The sequence below is a fragment of the Miscanthus floridulus genome, chromosome 8 (genome assembly GCF_019320115.1).
Source record: "Miscanthus floridulus cultivar M001 chromosome 8, ASM1932011v1, whole genome shotgun sequence".
Taxonomy (NCBI): domain Eukaryota; kingdom Viridiplantae; phylum Streptophyta; class Magnoliopsida; order Poales; family Poaceae; genus Miscanthus; species Miscanthus floridulus.
The window spans coordinates 35680395-35698944 of NC_089587.1; the positions used below are offsets into that span (position 1 = coordinate 35680395).

Here is an 18550-nt window from a genome sequence, read left to right on the forward strand (position 1 = left end):
CAACCAACGGTATAGCCCATCAACATAATTCTTCATGAAGTCACTTAGGGTCTGGATCAACGACTACAGGGACAAAATAGGCATCTAGCTGGTGATCAGCCCATGGAACACATCGTATTCTAGATGTGGCAGGATGATGACCATGCTCTAGAACCAGGATGCCAAGTATGGTACAATGAGCTTGTCGACGAACTCCTTCCACCAATCCAATGGACTGAACGTGTGCTCATAGCCTAAGACCATATTGTTGTCATAGTCGTCCAAGAAGAGCCACCTACATAGGGCACCCTACCAATTGTTTACGCAGGACTCCTGAAGAAGGTGAACCATGGTGCCCCATCTCATTAGACTGTCAAGACGAGCCATCGCATGCGCCATTCTTGACATCGGCTTGTCACGGACCTCCTCTAGTCCATGCCTCACATATGGCACAATGACCCGCTAGACAAACTCGCTCCAAATGTCATCCCAAGCAGCGTTCTTCCATGGAACTGCCATGTCGTAATTTCTATAGGTGCCTTCACCGGTAGACATGGTGAGGAGGTTCTCGAGGGATTTCAGAACCATGTGTACCAGTGGCTCAAGGAATTGCTGCCTGATGATGGACATCCATGAACACAGCCATACCTATCCTGGTTCTGCTTCCCATGCCGCATCGAACCTCTCAGCAGACTTAGATAGCTTCGGCTTCACCACATCCTCCAAGAATGATTGCATGGGCGAGAGCTATGGCGGTAGCCTCAGCAAGAATAGTACCAGTTCATCTTGTCATGGGTAGTCAATTGTCCACGGCCTCCTCAACTCTGCCAGATTGGGGCCGACCACCAACTTCGTTAGTAACACGACGTACGGTGACGAGGTAGACCCATCGTCCAAGAGTATTTCCTTTAGCTTGGTCACCACCTCCATCTGCCACTTTAGGTGCTCGAGCGGTTCCCACAACTGAGCGAACATGTCTTGCAGCATTGGGACCAACTCCTCATGTGCTTTGTTCATGAGGGAGTGGTTCATGTAGTTGCCGGGATTCTTAGTCTTCAAATCTGTGTACCGCCTGATAAGCACATCTAAGTTCCCCTTGGCCTGACTGTTCTTCTACCACCTTCGAGATTTGATGACCTCACCGGCATCAGGAGGATTCCAAGAACTTCCCCTAAATAGGATAGCCAGGTTGTCGTGCCTGATGATGACATAGGTTTGTTGGTTGTCCAAACAGATCTGTCAACATGGTCAGTGCCTAAAACGATCCATGATTTCCTCAAAAGAAAATCCACAGATTACATCATAATGTGGTAGTCCAGGAAGACTAAACTATCACATTATCATTATTCAGTTGATACCACAGTTCATACATCATAGAATTACAAAATTACAAGGCCATACAACACTTGGTAACACACCTAGGTACATTGTTATTCTAGTGGAAACGCACATAGATCTTCATTAGAGTAGACGTAGCGCGTCAGCGGGTGAAGGCTCCTCCTTCACGGGCAATCATCAGAGTCGGCGTAGAATGTCAGCAGGCGTATACTTCATTTCCTCAACCAAACTTGAACACAGGAACGAGACCCTCTAATCCTTCTAATCTCCGTTGTCATCATTGTAGATGACATCCAAGACCTACCAAATATCTTTCAGTATGATTTGTACTGGCCACTGGCTTCCACCCTATGCTTTATGGTAAGTGGAATGCAAGGGTAGAGCAAAAGGCCTATATATGGCTATAGATTTCCTATGCAAGTTCATCCATATTTTATAATAGTTTATCAAGTTTTAACCCATCCCATCCACACGTTCACCCATCCCATCACACACATCTCACCACACTCTCACTCTCTAGGCGGCAAGGACGACTCCCTCTCATACCTTGCCTTATCAGCTAATAGCCGAAATCCAACAAACCTAGGGGAGAAGAAGAAAGAACTCCTCTCACTAATCAAGAGAAGCATAGGTCATAGGAATGTCCATATCCGTGGACGTGGCTATACGTATAGATCGATCAACTCTGCAGAGCGTGTACACCTAGAACCACAAGATCACCATCATTGACGGTTGCCACCATCTAGACTTGTCCAAAGACTCATCATAGAATCATGTCCAGTCAACTCAACCCTCACCACACACCCAAGATGTATGCCAAGATCTCCCCGGTTATTACCACATTATTAGCACCATGTGCCTTAGCCACTCACAAACAATCCTCCACCAAGCATCACATCACAGATATAATGCATAGTAGAAGTAAGGAGTAAGTTGTATGCGGGTGTCTATCCTAACAGCGGTTGTGCAGGGGTAAAGGTTGCGTCAAGGTAATGGCTTCAAGCAATTCTACCATGCAACCTATCACAATTCATTTGCATGAAAGTAAAGCACTAGCAGCTACATTATTGCATGTCTAATAGGATTCTATGAGGTTGGGTGGGACGTGGCACCTGTTGACTGGTCATCTCCAAGATCATCAGTGCACTGGTAGCCGTTCTCCTCAAAGTCCTGTTGTCGTCCGTGTTTCCTTCCTCCAACGGGTTTCGGACTGATCAATGCTATCCTCGATGTAACTACCTTGATAGAGCGACAAACAAGGCAATAAGCAATCAATACTCTAAAAAGGCGACAAGACACAAAAAGACCGAACAACACCAAAAGAACACCAAGGGAAAAGACTTAGCCCTTGCGGAGGATTTCCGATCCTTGGGCCAAAAGAGGTAGAAGCGGTTGTTTGCTAAGCACAAGCTCAAGTCATAGCATAGCCAGTACTTCCCGGGCCAATTGTGTTGACATGTATGGCTGCAAGAATAATGGCCTAGACCCTATCTCATCTTAAGCAAACACCACAGAAAACCAAGCTATCCCTCACGAAGCAAGTCTGTATCCTCAGGCTTAAAAAGGAGAAAGTCGGCTAGGCATGTCCATGTCACATCCTCGGTGTAGATGGCACTACAATGGTCGATCGGGTTGACTCACATGGTTTTGGGAACACGACATAGACCTTAGCTTTGCTAACTAGAATTGATACTTTGGTCTTTGATCCGATCATCGTGGCTAAGGACAAGATCGAATAGAGCGGGCTAAAGGGTGAGAAGAGGGTAGTTCTGATCTCTCTCAATCTGTACGCCATTGCAATTGACGAGAACCAAATAGAGGGTGGAACAGGAGTAGAAAAGAGAGTGGCAGTGGTCTACTTCTTCTAGTCCCCATGCCATGGCAAAAGATAGGGCATCGGAAAGGAGCGACACACAAGAGAACACAAACGCCCAAATCCACTCATAGGGTACCTTGACCCACGTGCACTAAATGGCACCAAGACACCCCTAGGGTCTTAGCGGTGCGGTTGTCACCGCGAGAAACTAGAGAGCGCTAAGGTCTAAAATAGGTACAAGCATACATGGGGTTTAAGGATGAAAGAGCCAAAAGAGAGGGGAAAGGGATCCGCCTTCCTTTGATCCACTCGCCATAGCTATCGACAGGAATCGAAGGAATGGAATCAAGAGAACAACAAAGAGCACCAAACGGGCACAAACAGGCAAAAAAGGGACTTTGGTTCCACGGCACTTCGATCTACATGTCATGGCAAAAGACACTAATCAAAGAAGTTGGAACGAGAGGGCTCAATCCACATCTTATTGGATCGACGGGGATTGAAACAAGAGAAGACAGAAGAACAGTCTCCGCATTCTCTTGACCAACACGCCATGGGAACGGGCGAGGGTTGAAAGAAAAGAGACAATCCCACGATCACTCGATCCACACCAACTCGTAGGACACCATGACCTATGTGCAACTAGATCGACACTTTGCTATTTCTAGGGTTCATAGCGGTACGGTTGTCACCACAAGAATCGAAGAAATGTGATGATCTAAGTGGCACAAGCATACGAAGTGGTTAGGAAGAAAAGAGCAAAAGAGAACAAAAGAGTGAAAGAGGTGGAGCCCGATGGTCATCGTGAGACAACTCGTGGCCATGAGCTTCACTGTTGACGGTCACTAACACCAATTATAAATCATCAACATATCCTGCATATGTACTTAATTTCATCATGAAATATAGGAATAGGGGTTTAAACTAATAAATTCCACGAGTTTTGGTGAATCTATAAATGCAGGAGGGTTTATCCAAAAAATCATCAAGGTGGACCTAAACGTCAGAATTAATCACGCTTATCCGTGATGAAATCAACTCTAGAAGGTTCCAGAGGACATCAGAAGCCAAACCACCGAAGAAGACCGTAGGAGCATGACAGGTGGGGCCGGCCAGCCCCCTAGACCCACATGTCAACCCCCCATTACGCCCTCAGTTCTCCACCACCTTAAGGATTAAATTTACGCCGTTGATCAAGGTCGGTTCATCCAACGTTGATCAAGGTCGGTTCATCCAATGGTGATCCAACGTGATGATTCCTTGTCCCCTACTCCACCTTGGCCTATATATAGCAGCCCCTACCCCCTCCTAGGAGGCATCCTGAAACCCTAATTCATATGCTCCTCGTCAGGATCAGAGCCAGCTATCAAGAGAAGATTAATCCTCCATAGGATCTAGTCTTACGAATAGAAATAGTGAGATAGAGAGTGAGGGAAGAGTTTGGAGGAGGTGCTGGCCTATCGGTGCCCTCTCTACAGCTTGTACCTTGGTGGATCCAAGTTCTACTTGAGCTTGCCTTTGAGATTTCTCTGGTAATCAACTTCTGATTCAAGTAAGCATTGTGTTTATATTGTTCATCAGGTTCGCGACTCTTTTGAATGATTTATTTCTGCTCTAGAGGGAGTAAAGTATTAATCGTGAGTGTAATCGTGGTGCTTAGACTTAGGTTAATCGTGGATGCACCCTGCATTTCGGATCGGTGGTAGATCGCGTGTGTGACATCAGTACTATATAACCTTATTAAGTACTATATAGCATTGTTGATCCTTTGTAGTCCGCCTCCTGTCTGTAGGACAAGTTGGACCCAGTTGCGAAGGAAAGCATCCTCTGTTGGTGTCTTTCCCTAGTAATGTCCCTAGTTGAGTAGTAGAAGATATAGCTTACCCAAGTTAGAATTAGAGAACCTCAGTTATACTCTCTACGCTCTTGTTAATCCTAACCTTGTTGCTACCCCTTGTTAAGTTAGATCGTAGTTAGTCTCACACGTTTTTCTATGGATACGATACTTGGAATACTCCCGGGTGAAAGCTGCAGAGGTATCCGTGCGCTTGTGGATTTATCTATGTGCGTTAATAAATACCAACAAGCTTTCTGGCGCCATTGCCGGGGAAATGGTTGCTGAATTAACTACGAACCTAGCTTAACTTTGTATCTTTTATCTTTTATTCTTTTCCTTTTCACTATGGATTCCACTCCTATCTATCAATATGCTAAACCCATGAGCGTAAGCCTAAAGCCACCAAGATCTTCAAAGCCTATCATAACACCTGGTTATGAGCTGCGCCCGAGTTTTATAAAATTGATTCGGAAACAATCCTTCTTGGGAGAAGGCGATGAAAACACATACTCACACCTACAAGAGTTTGAACAGACCTGTGCATGCTTACGTATCGCTAGCATGTTTGACAAGACCTTAAGATGGAAGTTGTTTCCGTTCTCTTTAACGGGAAGAGCTAAACAATGGTATAGACAAACCGTAGGAAGTATGCAAGAAGATTGGGAAACGTTATGCTCTAAATTTTATTTACGTTTCTTTCCCATCTCTAAAGTAGTCCGCCTTCGAAAAGAGGTTCTAAATTTTAGACAACTAGAAGAAGAATCTCTTGCACATCATGGGATCGTATTAATGACATCATTACCACTGGCCCAGACCTTGCTATTTCAGACCTGATGCTCCTTCAATATTTTTACATGGGTCTTAGCAAGGATTCTATGGAATCCTTTGATGCAGCTTCTAGAGGAGCTTTCCTTCATCTGTCTACTAGTGAAGCAAGGTCTATGCTCAGGCCTGGCCCTGGGGGGGTTCGAGCTGTGCCCATGCATAGGGCCCTTGAAGCCTAGGGGCCCAATCTCAAGTATGTAAGCTAGTTGGCAATACTCTGGTCCAATAGGAAATATATATATGTCCCATAGGAAATACCAGGCGCGTAAGAAAGAGTCCATCGATTTCCCTTTCGTCGCGGCCGCTCTCCTTCGTGGTTTTATCGCAGCGCGCCTTCGCGTCTGTCGTCCAGCGTCACCGTTGCCGATCGGTCATGCGCACTGGCTACTCCGCTTGCTCGCTCCATAACTCCGTTCCCAGCCAAGCGAGTACGACACAATGACTATACGAGACGTCCTTGTGTCCAGACGTGTTCAGGTAAAGTGCCGTGCCCAATTGCCCCTGTTCCCTAAGCCCCTTTGTTGATTGTTTAATCAATGTTTAATTTGCCTAATTGCCTTTGCCCCCTGTCGTTATTCTTCAGAATATAAGACTCATATCTAATTTGGGATTGGGGAATTCCTAACGGTGCAGGGCAGTGAATAATTATTATCCCTGTTCTCCACTTGTCTCTCGCCAAAAAAATACTTGGTAATTTACTAACACTCATTTTTATTTTAACGTTAAACTGAATCTAGTATTTCTAAATTTCCAGTGTACTCATATTGACAAAAGGCACGCATTTATATAGAAGTGAAAAAAGAAAAAATAGAGATGGATAGAATTTTTATGCATATTATTATAATTATAATGAAGGGCCCATCTCCTAAGCTTCGCTCCAGGTCTATAAATTGACAGGACTGGGCCTGTCTATGCTTGATAAGATTAGTGAAAAAACTCCCTGCTCTAGCATTCATAATGAACGCCTCGAGGAAGAGAAGGAATCATCTCCCGAACAAGAAGAGAAAGTTTTGATAGCCAAATCACAACCACTTCAATCCCAAAATTTAGCTATCAACCCCGAACCATCAATACCCCAGAATCTAAATCCTCCAAAAAAGAATAAATTCAACCTTTTGAAATTTCTTGTGAGGATGATTTTTTTTATATTCATTGTGGGAAAAGCTTAAACTTCTAGCCTCACAAGAGACCTTCGAGCGAATATAATTCAAATCCTCTCAAGAAGGGATTTCTTAGACAGCGTTCTTATTCCCATGTAGGACATTGGGAAGAACTCAAGGGTGGCATGTCAAGTGATGTTATAGAAGGAGGGCTGAGTTATTTAGCCAATCCTATCTTCTCCCCTTCTATGACCACATTAGATGTCTTATCTGAACCCATCTCTCAACCCATCCTTGACCCCGATGATCCCTCTTATGCTCTTTTTCCTGAGTCTTATGATGATCCTAGAAATCCTCCAAGACACCCAAAGCATAGGAGTCATGAAGGCCACAAGGAAGACTAAGAAGAGCATCAACAATGGCTGGAGGATATTAAGAACATATGTGTCGTTGCCAATGAATGGATGGACGAGGCCTTATACAAGATCAACCCGAGAGTTACCAATCTATGAAAAATCTTGGACAATAAAGAGTCCAATAAATGTCATAGACATGGAATGATGGAGACAATGTTTTCACCTATGGACATTCATGAAGAATCAACCCTGGAGCTTGAAAAGGAAGATTACATCAACGAGCGTGGAAGCTATTTCATAAACGCCTCATCAAACCCATGCTCATATGAGAAATCTCCTGAATCAATTGGTCTCTCTAACATTACTACACACAAGATCTTCAACCCCCTCGTGCTTCCTGTTCATAGACTTTGAAAGGGAAGTTGTAGATGCATATGTTTATCATAAATATTGCAGATCTCATTGTGTGAATCTTGAGATACGTACACAAAGGTTGGTGTTGGAGGGAAAACCACTTCACCAACTTGAACACAATTCGAAGGTTTCCCAAGGACGAGCTTCTGTCCTAAAACAAGAACTTTCGGAAGATAATATAAGTTTTCACCTTTTGTTGTGATACCCTTGTGAAATGAGCATAGAATATAATTGTGAAAATATTCCTTCGGGTATTTTTATCACTAACCATTCCAGGTTTGAAGCAAAAAGAATGAAGGATGACGACGCAAGGTATGTCCAACCAATTATCATGCAACATTGAATCACATTCACACATGAGAGTTCAATCATCCAAACATGATTATGCCTTATTCAAGTGTGGGGGATGAATTTCTCTGAAAAATCTTATGCCATGTTGCTAATTCATCTTGGTTGTCTCTACATGTAAGCCATGCTCAATTTGCTAGATAATAATCATGCTCCTTCATCTCTATTTTAATAAATCTCTATAATGCTTTCATGCTACCTTTCACTACTAATTTTTGACCTTGTTGATCGGCAAATTTTTGATGTAATAAGGCCAAAATTGATGCGATAGCTTGATACCGCATCAATTTTGCGTTTGATGCGAGTTCCCGATGCAATAGCTCTAGATGCAATAGCCTTGTCGCATCGATTTGTTGTGACCGATGCGAGAGTTCGCTATTGCATCAGCCATCCTTTGTCTCTTGCATCAAAATAGAGATGCAAAAGGGTTATTGCATCAAAATCGCTTTGATGCGATGTCGCTATTGCATCGACCATAGATGTCTCTTGCATCAAGATAGAGAGATGCAAAAAGGTTATTGCATCAAAATCATGTAGATGTAATACATCCAATAAATTTGATGCAATAAGAATTTCAATTGCAACAGCTAACGTTTGTTGCAATAGACCATATTGCATCGACATTAGGTTCGGTGCAATAAAACCTATTGCATCAACATTAGGTTCAGTGCAATACAACCTATTGCATCGACATTAGATTTGCTGCCATTTTATATTGCATCCGTTCTGTGCTGAATAATAAACATTTGCAATACAGAAATTCACAAAATTTCAAAAACCAATGATATGAAAGTGCAATGACATTAATAACTTTGATCATCCACGTTCAATAGTGTGTATAGTAATAAAATAAAATAAAAAAGCTTGATAGATCAAGATTGTAATAGCAAGGTTGTTGAAACTACATTCTAGACTTGTAGAACTAAACAATTAAACTAAAGACTCTTAGCACAAATCATGAAAGGTTCGTTGTCATTGCAGAATTCTTCATTCAGTTCATCCTTCCAAAGATTCTGAGCGATCTTCTCAAGGTTCGTCGTCCTGGTCAATAGAAACAGTGCAGATGCCATATGCATTAGTAATGAAATTCATCTTTGGTTGTAGGAACAATTTATGTAGCTGAATAGAACACAAATAACATAGCTGCAGCATACTTTCTAGATGTTGAAATAGAACGCAAATAACATAGCTGAATAGAACACAAATCACATAGCTGCACCATTTTCCTAGATGCCACATTTAAATAGTTCACGACTCAACAAATATACACACTGATCCTTTATAATCATCAAAACATTTGCAGCTCATACCTTTCTTTCTCATCTCTCGCTTTTTAGTTGGAACATTCCTTAGTTGCCTGTGCTGAAATATATTTCCCCAGCCCTTTATTGCCATTTTCATTTGTGAAAAGAGCTCTGTTGGTACTGCTGCAAGTGAAGCAAGTAGAGTCTTCTAACTTCATGTTGCTACCATTTGCTAGGTCTACAAGCAGACATTTACAAGATAACATGAAACTGACACATTTGTTCAAGGATGCCTTGCTAAACTTCAACTATCACAAATCATAGCACTGGAAATGAAATTTACAATGTGACAAGTGAGCTGAGATACCTTTATTACCATGAGATGATATTGATGCCTTGCTAACCTTCATCTATCACAAATATCACTAATTATAAGTCTGGTCACTAATCACATATGAGAAAATAGGAAACACTGACTAGGACAGTTACCTTTAACCCATATGAGGTGAACATGCCCATGAGGAACCAGCAGTTACCTTTAACCCATTGAGGTGAACACTGAACTAGGAGGCACAGTAAGCATCATATCCATTTGAGTTGAGTGTCTGCTCTTCTCTTCCCTTGCTGCAAGTCTTGTAATTGATGCCTCATTGATAAGATAACATGAAAAATAATGATGGGCATTTGAATTTACGAGATCATTGCATAGATCTGAGCTAATGAACCGGTTAGCTGAAATGGGGCAGCAGTTGCAAAATTAGTAGAAATAGATTAGTTTAAAAAAGAAAGTAGGATGTAATAAAGATTAACGCGACAAGGAATAGCTGACAGTAGAAATAGGTTAATTTTAATGATCTGGTACATACTACAGCACACAAGTTGCTTCGATCTTTAGAGCAAATAACTCCAGAAGTACATATAGTCCTTGAGCACTCAAATATGATACAGTTGAAGCAATGCCACCTTTCTTGTACAGAAAACAAAACAATTTTGTCCAGGATGCTGGATCCTAAAACAGGAACCAGCGATGCCTCCTTCAAATTAAGCAAATACACAACAACAATTTAAAATTTGTGGTGGAAATCAATTAATAACAGCAGGGAAAATTTTGGCATATCTTCATTATCATAGTTATAGATTTTCGAATCTGATGGCACAGCTAATAAAGCAATTACATTAAGGTAGGTTGAGAGTAGACTTTGCAGGTAAGGTGCCTCTAATTAGTTTAGTGCTGCTATGTCCACATAGGAGACTTGGCATATGATGCATTTTAATATAGGATACGTTATGAAGCTTGGTCTGGGTGGTAAATAGCTAAGTGATCTGCCTGTATATAGAATGAACAAGTAGCATAGTTGATTCACTGTAGCAACGACTGAAATTTGACGTCTGATCTGGAATACAACTACTCTAGTAATGTGAGCATGATGCTAGGAAAACACATTTATATATAGAGAACCAAACTGTATTATACAGAGAAGAGAAGCAGTATCTACCATGCCCAAGAGACCTATCATCGAATACCTAGGATGCAAGAGCAAACTAATCCATCAATTCTGAATTACTGAATATACCTTGAACTGATGGGAAACATTGTCGTGTGCTCAAGATTAAATGGAAGCATCGAGGTAGCCCTGTTAATGAAGGGTGGGCCTGGTGTAAGCGGTAGAGTCTTACCGCCTATGACCGGAAGGTCCCGGGTTCGAGTCGCGGTCTCCTCGCATTGCATAGGCGAGGGTAAGGCTTGCCACTGACACCCTTCCCCAGACCCCGCACGGAGCGGGAGCTCTCTGCACTGGGTACGCCCCTTTATCGAGGTAGCCCTGTTAATCCAGAGTAATAGATCCTCCTGACCTGAATCTCAACCTAATAAATAACATATCTCAAGTCAAAACAACCGCAGAGATCAAAATCCATTGGTAATTAATAATTATTACTCCAACTTGTTATTAGTCTCATGCATGAAACAGTCTGTACATTCCGTTCCAAAGGAGGGAGCAACTACTAATTAACAATAGGTGGAGCGAACGAACCTGATGTGTGGTGATGAGGGACTCCATGCGGAGGGAGACGACGCCCTTTGTTTTGCAGCGGCCGGTGACGGCCTTCGACTGCGTCTCCTCCGTGGGGACGTCGTCGTAGTTGCCTGCGAAGGCGTCGTCCTGCTCGGCGTTGTGCGGGCCGCAGCTGCGCCCCCATGCGTGTCCTCTTGCCGCTGCGGCAGAGGAGCCCAGTGGTCCCGAGGTTGTGGCCGACGAGCGGGCGGAGGAATAACTGGCTGCCGGCCCCCTGGGCGCAGCGCGCGGCGACCAGGCTGCCTGCCTCCCTGGGAGGGGAATCGGAAGAACAGCCAGAAGAACAACCAGAAGACGGGAGAGGAAGCTTAGTATTCAGTTGTTCTCGTATGTTTTTCATACCCTTCTCTCCTTCTCTCTGTTTCCTATGTATACCGGCCCGTGGCCGACGGCGTGAGTCTCACAGACACAGTTGTGCGTATCCTATCACTCACGTCCACTCATTCCCACCGACCCGCACGTTGGTGCGTCGGACACGACTCTCTTTTCTTGGTCCTGGTTCAACCTGGTTCTCCGAACCCGCAACGCGTTCAGGAGCTCCGTCGCCCGCCTGATTGGTGGTTGACTCAGGTTCGACATCCTGGTGACGCTGACATCCTCTCCCAGATGAAGATCTGCTTGTCCCCAAACAGGAGCGCAAGGGAACCGTTGCCGGAGAGCTTCAGTGTCTTCCCAAGTAGCAAGAGATGGCAGTAGATTGGACCACTGAACGAGCACCTGGGGAACGACGTTGTGGTCGGTTGTGTGGATGCGCCTCTGGAGAATCTTCAGTGGTATCTGCAACCCGTCGAGATTGTGGGGAAGATCAGCCACTGAATGAGATGTGGGGATCGCCGTCTTGAGCTGGGACACATGAAACACGGGATGAATTGTTGAATCCTTCGGAAGCTTGAGTTTGTAGGCAACTGCGCCCACGCGGCCGATGACCTGAAACGGACCAAAGAATTTGAAAGCCAACTTTTGGTTAGAGCGCGCAGCCAAAGAAGTTTGCACATATGGCTGCAACTTGAGGTACACCCAGTCGCCCTCTGCAAATTGTCGCTCGGAACGAGCTTTATCAGCTTGTGTCTTCATGCGCTGCTGAGCCCGAGCTAGGTGCTGCTGAATGAGAGTGGTCATCAGTGATTTTTCCTTCATCCAATCAGCTAGGGGAACTAAGGAAACAGAACTGGCTTCAGAGATCCCAAAGTGGTTTGGGTGATGACCATAGAGGACAAAAATTGAAGAATAGTTCAATGAAGAATGCCATGTGGTGTTGTACCAATACTCAGCCAAGAAGACCCAATCAAGCCACTTAGCTGGACAGGAACTGACAAAGCAGCGCAAAAAGGTTTCCATGCACTGATTCACACGCTCCGTTTGGTCGTTGGTTTGAGGATGGTAAGCTGAAGACATCTGAAGATTGATGCCGGCCAAATGGAAAAGCTCCTGCCAAAGCTGACCGGTGAAAACCTTGTCACGGTCCGAGATAATGGACAATGGCAGACCATGGAGACGATACACATTGGAGATAAATGTTTTTGCCACTGTAAAAGCAGTGAATGGATGAGCCATTGGGATGAAGTGTGCATACTTGGAAAATCGATCGACAATCACCAGGATACAATTCTTGCCCCCAGACGGTGGAAGGCCTTCCACAAAGTCCATCGAGATGCTTTGCCATGCCATACTGGGAACTGGTAAGGGTTGGAGTAAACCTAGGTATTTGGCGCGATCGGGCTTGGCTTGCTGACAAGTAGGACATGCAGCCACAAACTGTTGAATGGATGATTTCAGACCGGTCGAGGCAAAAAGAAGCTTGATGCGTCGGTAGGTGGCAGGGTAACCAGAATGTCCACCCACCGGTGAAGAATGGAAGGCGGTGATAATCTTGTGTTGTAGATGCACATCAGGTCCCACCCAAATACGGCCCTTGAACCGAAGCAGCCCTTGGTGCATAGAAAAATGAGGCTCAGAGTTGGCTGAGATAGCTAGCTTGGCCATCAGTTCCTGAGCCCGAGCATCTGATGCATAGCTCTGGATGATATCATCGAGCCATGAAGGCACTGGGGCGGAAACGACAGACAACTCCTCTGGATGGCCAATACGAGACAGGGCATCTGCAACCCGATTGTCAGTACCCGGCTTATATATGATTTTGTATTGCAAACCCAACAACTTTGTGAACACCTTCTGTTGCTAGGCAGTGTGAAGTCACTGATCACTCAAATGTATGAGGCTCTTGTGATCGGTGAAGATGACAAACTCACTGAGCTGCAAATAGGAACGCCACTGATCAACAGCAAGAATGATAGCCATGTATTCTTTCTCGTAAGCTGACAACCCCTGATTCTTGGGCCTGAGAGCATGACTCAGAAAAGCAAGTGGATGGCCCTCCTGAAGGAGCACGACACCAACTCCATAGTAAGAAGCATCAGTCTCAATACAGAATTGTTTCTGAAAATCAGGCAGGACCAGCACTGGAGCAGAACTCAAGCATTTCTTTAGAGTTTGAAATGTTGTTTCATGTTCAGTAGACCACACAAACAGTGAGTGCTTCTTCAACAATGCTGTCAGCGGCTTTGAGATGACTGCATAATGTCTAACGAAGCGCCGGTAGAAACCCGCAAAACCGAGAAAGCTCCGAAGTTCTTTGACTGTAGTCGGCGTTGGCCAGGAAACCACTACCTCAATCTTAGCTGGGTCTGTAGCCACACCTTGAGCACTGATGACATGTCCCAAATAAGAGATCTCAGTTTGGGCAAACTTGCACTTGGAGAGCTTGATGTGCCACTGATCTTTGGCCAGCAAAGACAAAACCAGACGAAGATGATCGAGATGCTCCTCAAAAGACTTGCTGTAAATAACGATGTCATCAAAGAAAACAATAGCACACCGGCGGAGGCAAGGCCTGAGAGTACTGTTCATGGCTCCTTGGAAAGTGCCAGGTGCATTAGAAAGTCCAAAGGCGACGACCTTGAACTCATAGTGTCCCACATGGGTGGAGAATGCTGTTTTGTGCTCTTCACCTTCCTTTAATCGGATCTGGTGATAGCCCGACAATAGGTCCAGGGTGGAAAAATATTGAGCACCTGCTAGCTCATCCATGAGTTGGTCAAAGACTAGAATAGGAAATGCAGTCCTAACAGTCAGGGCATTGAGATATCGATAGTCGACACAAAATCTCCAGGAACCATCCTTTTTATGGACCAGCAAGACAGGCTAGTTGAATGGCGAAGTACTCGGTTGGATGATACCCTGTTGCAGCATAGAATCGACCTGAGATTCAATTTCATCCTTGAGGGCTGGTGGGTAATGGTATGGTCGCACAGTGACCGGCCGAGGCCCTTCAATCAATGGTATCTCATGATCACAGTCCCTCTTGGGTGGTAGTTGGTGAGGTGGACAAATGACAAAAGGAAACTCCGTCAGTAAGGCACCGATGGCTGGAGGTAACTGGCCCTCAGTGGCAGGAGGTTGTGGAGTGATACTGCAGATGTGCACCAACAACTCAACATTCCCAAAATCCTCTATTAATGGATTGCCTTGTAACCAGACTGTAGTACCTTTATAAGGGATGACCAACCAGCGATGCAACCAGTCCACTTTCATTGGACTGAAGAGTTGGAGCCAATCCATGCCAAGGATCATGTCATAGTGTGTGATGGGCAAAACCTTGAGATCATGAATAAACTGGTGTTGTTGAATAGTCCATACTGCTACTGGCAAATGTGCAGAACACTGCATGAACTCACCATTGGCTACTTTGACAGTTAGGGAAGGACACTGAACTGGGACAACTGACAGTTGAGATAGTAGATGCTGGCTGATAAATGATGTGGAGCTACCTGAATCTAGGAGGATCAAGACTGGACACCACTGAAACATGCCCTGGAATTGTAGGGTCTTTACCCCCCGGCTGCGCTATAGCGTCAGAAGACAAGTAGTAGTAGGTTTCTGCTGTCTCTGGTCCCTCAGTGCCATCTTGTGTTGGATCTTCTACTGGTTCTTCAGAGAAAAGAGCATAGAGCTCGTCCAAAACATGGAGTCCCACTTGTTGTGCACACTTGTGGTCACGATTCCACTTCTCTCCGTAGTGATCACACAAACCACGGGCACGCCGGTAAGCCTTAAGATCGGTGAGCTTCTTGTCCAGTGGTTTGTGAGTCAGCAAGGGTTTGTCCACTGCACCAACTTGCAAACTATCTTGACGTGGAGGAAGGGAATAGCCGGCCTTCTGATGCCACGACTTGAACTCTCGTTTCCATGATGACTCCGTAGCTTCTTCCTGCAACAACGCCAAAGTATACGTAGTATCCAGGGAATCGGGTCGCTGAACAAGAATGACAGTACAAATGTCTAAATGTAAGCCATCTAGGAAACGAGTGATGTAATGCAGAGCATTTGTGGAGGAATCATAGGCTGTGAGCTGGTCAACAAGTTCAGAAAAACGATCAACATAATCTTGTACAGAAGAGGTTTGGCGAATGCGGTTCATCTTACGAAGAAGGTATTCATGTTGATCGTGATCAAAACGAGAATGCAAGGCTTGACAAAATTTAGACCAGGTCATGGTTTTCAGTTTGCCAGTAACTGATTGGATCCAGCGTTTGGCAGGGCCAAGGAATTGCATGCGTGAGCACTGAATCCAGACTGAGGGATCAACAGAATACATGTCAAAGTAATCTTCAGCGCAAGTAATCCATAGTTTAAGGTCAGTGCCATCAAAGGTTGGGAAGGACATTTTGGGAAGCTTGCTAGTGAGGTTACGGTGGGTTTCAGGTGGCCGATTGCGGGATAACACTAAGTCATATGCAGTGCCATGAAACTTAGGGGGATTTGCAGAGGAGTTGTCCGTACCCGTGACCGGGGAATGAGTATAGGTTGTGACAACCCCAAACTCATTCTCCCGGTGGTGAGGATCGATGCCATGCCCATTGGGCCGAGCAGCCTTGTAGCCAGCAGATGCAGATGCGGCGTGCTGCTCCGACTTGACTGGTGGTTCGGTGAAGATAGCCGGCTCGAGGTGAGCGGCGGCGGACTCAATCACAGATCGGTTCTAGTACTTGTCAAGCTTGCCGATGCAAAGACGGAGGTCGTCGACGATGCCTTCGTGTTCGTGGCGCCAAGAGGTGAGATCTGAAGCGGTCTTCTCAATGGAGCTGAGGCGGGCGTCCTGGCGAAGTTTGGAGTCGATGATTCGCTGCTCGACCGCCGCGTCGGCTTCGTGGAAACGCATGTCCAGGACTTCATCCGCTGCGGTGAATCGCCGCTCGAGGAGATCTGTCTGCTCGTCGATTTTCTTCTGTGTAAGGACTTGTGCGGAGGCGAGTTTCTGGAACTCCGCCAACAGGAGCTGGATATCCGGATTCATGGTGCCCCGATGATTTGTAGAATGAGTATAGTGGAAACAAATTGGAGGTCTTGGTGGTGGTGGCGGTGGTGGTGGTGGTGGCGATGGTGAGGAATCCAGGTCACGTGGTCTCGACTCGATTCGCGGATCCGAGGATTTATAGGAAATCAATCACGCAACCTCAGCTGGCGGCGGCGTGACAAAAATCTACCAACCACGGCAAGTTGCGAATCAGAGAAGAGAAGGGAACGCGAAGGTGAATCGGAAGGCTCGAAATACCAATTGTTAGCTTCCCAGGGGGAAGGGATTTGAAGGAAAAAGGGGAATCGGAAGAACAGCCAGAAGAACAACCAGAAGACGGGAGAGGAAGCTTAGTATTCAGTTGTTCTCATATGTTTTTCATACCCTTCTCTCCTTCTCTCTGTTTGCTATGTATACCGGCCCGTGGCCGATGGCGTGAGTCTCACAGACGCAGCAGTGCGTATCCTATGACTCACGCCCACTCATTCCCACCGACCCGCACGTTGGTGCGTCGGACACGACTCCCTTTTCTTGGTCCTAGTTCAACCTGGTTCTCCGAACCCGCGACGCGTTCAGGAGCTCTGTCGCCCGCCTGATAGGTGGTTGACTCAGTTTCGACATCCTTGGTGACACTGACACGGTCTGACCCCCGGGTGCGGCGGCGGCCTGCCCCCTAGGCGCGACGGTGTCGCACGGCCTGGGAGCAGCAGCGCTCGCCCATCCAGATCCAGGAAGTTTTTCTTTTTTCACAGTGGAACTAGCTAGCGTGACCGTGAGTTCCTACTTAGATAACTAAAATTTTATATTAAAAATATACTGATCGTACGATAAGATAATAATACTGTGAAATTAATAATCAAGCAAATATACTTCTTGTTGGTTATAAATGGACAGTCGTATGTGTTTTTATCTTGCTTGTTATAAACTGGCAACCATGCCTTCCCATATGGTCATCATGGCCTTCACAGACTCCTCTTAGTTAATCTAGCCGTTGCCAAATAGATGCCATTGTCAAATGGTTAGTGTGCGCATTGGCCGCTTTGGGCACGACATCCATGGCATGCCCGTCAAAACGGGACAGCGCAAGCGCGCGTGGTGATCTCAGGACATAATCGAGTCTTACTGCCACCAACTTTCTTCCACATTGAGGCGGTCTGACACGGGTGAGATGCGGCCACAGTCAAGGTCTATGCCCATGTGTTATAACGGGACCATAATTATGTATGTTGGGGCAAATTTTCTAGATAATGCAATAAAAAGAATCAGTTCAACCATGTAATATGTCTATATGCACCCAAATAAAAAAATACTATTGCCCACTATGAAACTTTTTTTGTCACTTTACATTGAGCAAAAGGTTTGCAAGCCAATGCTTGCTTGGAAGTGTTATGATCCATGGAGAGACTAAGCGTGATTTAGAATGGCTCCACTGATCACGCATCCAGCTAGCTATTCCTCCCCTGCATCAAATCAACAGGAACGGGGAAAATAGTTGCTAAAACCGAAATGCAACAGAAAGCCTCCTCTTAAGAAAAAACAGGTATTAAATGTTTAACAATCATCAATCTAAACGACCAGTTATCATTTAAAGTTTTCAAAACCATTCGAACCTAACAGGATCAGATGGTTGGAACATCTGGACATGACAGCATGTGTTTTATGAGGTGATAACCTTGGCTCTTTGGAAGTGGTTCAACTGCCTTTTGTTCGCTAACAGTAAGCTACACTGCAGATTACAAACATGATCTTGAGTTAAATTAATACAAGAGTACATGACACAGTGAGATATAACTGCAAATAGTTGGGCGTAGGTAATAACTAAGTATATATTCCTAATAGAAGCAAATAGAAAGAATGGAAACTGA

The 18550-nt window shown here is 45.0% G+C and overlaps 1 protein-coding gene and 1 long non-coding RNA gene across 4 annotated transcripts; both read right to left on the reverse strand.

Moving 5' to 3' along the window:
• Positions 1–8800: 8800 nt before the first annotated feature.
• On the reverse strand, positions 8801–11651 carry LOC136471595 (uncharacterized). 3 transcript variants are annotated; one of them, XR_010762066.1, is made up of 6 exons: positions 11291–11651; positions 10935–11123; positions 9747–9989; positions 9625–9667; positions 9324–9495; positions 8801–9054 (listed from the first exon to the last, which is right to left on the reverse strand). It is a non-coding gene; the product is annotated as an uncharacterized lncRNA (long non-coding RNA). The 3 variants fall into 3 exon arrangements; XR_010762065.1 differs by having other exon boundaries at positions 10832–11123; XR_010762064.1 differs by having other exon boundaries at positions 9747–11123.
• A 107-nt stretch (positions 11652–11758) lies between these two features.
• Positions 11759–16685, reverse strand: LOC136468862 (uncharacterized). The gene is made up of 3 exons (XM_066467275.1): positions 16391–16685; positions 15366–16306; positions 11759–12259 (listed from the first exon to the last, which is right to left on the reverse strand). Exons 1-3 carry the CDS (start codon positions 16683–16685, stop codon positions 11759–11761), a joined length of 1737 nt encoding a protein of 578 aa, XP_066323372.1.
• Positions 16686–18550: the final 1865 nt, after the last annotated feature.

Bases quoted from the DNA above. Each gene is read 5' to 3' on its own strand.
- LOC136468862 (XM_066467275.1), bottom strand. From the start codon at position 16,685: ATGAATCCGGATATCCAGCTCCTGTTGGCGGAGTTCCAGAAACTCGCC. The intron at 16,307-16,390 runs GCAAGCTTGACA...CCGAACCACCAG, and splicing joins CGACCTCCGTCTTTGCATCG to TCAAGTCGGAGCAGCACGCC. The intron at 12,260-15,365 runs GTGGGACTCCAT...GGTCCGTTTCAG, and splicing joins ACCACAAGTGTGCACAACAA to GTCATCGGCCGCGTGGGCGC.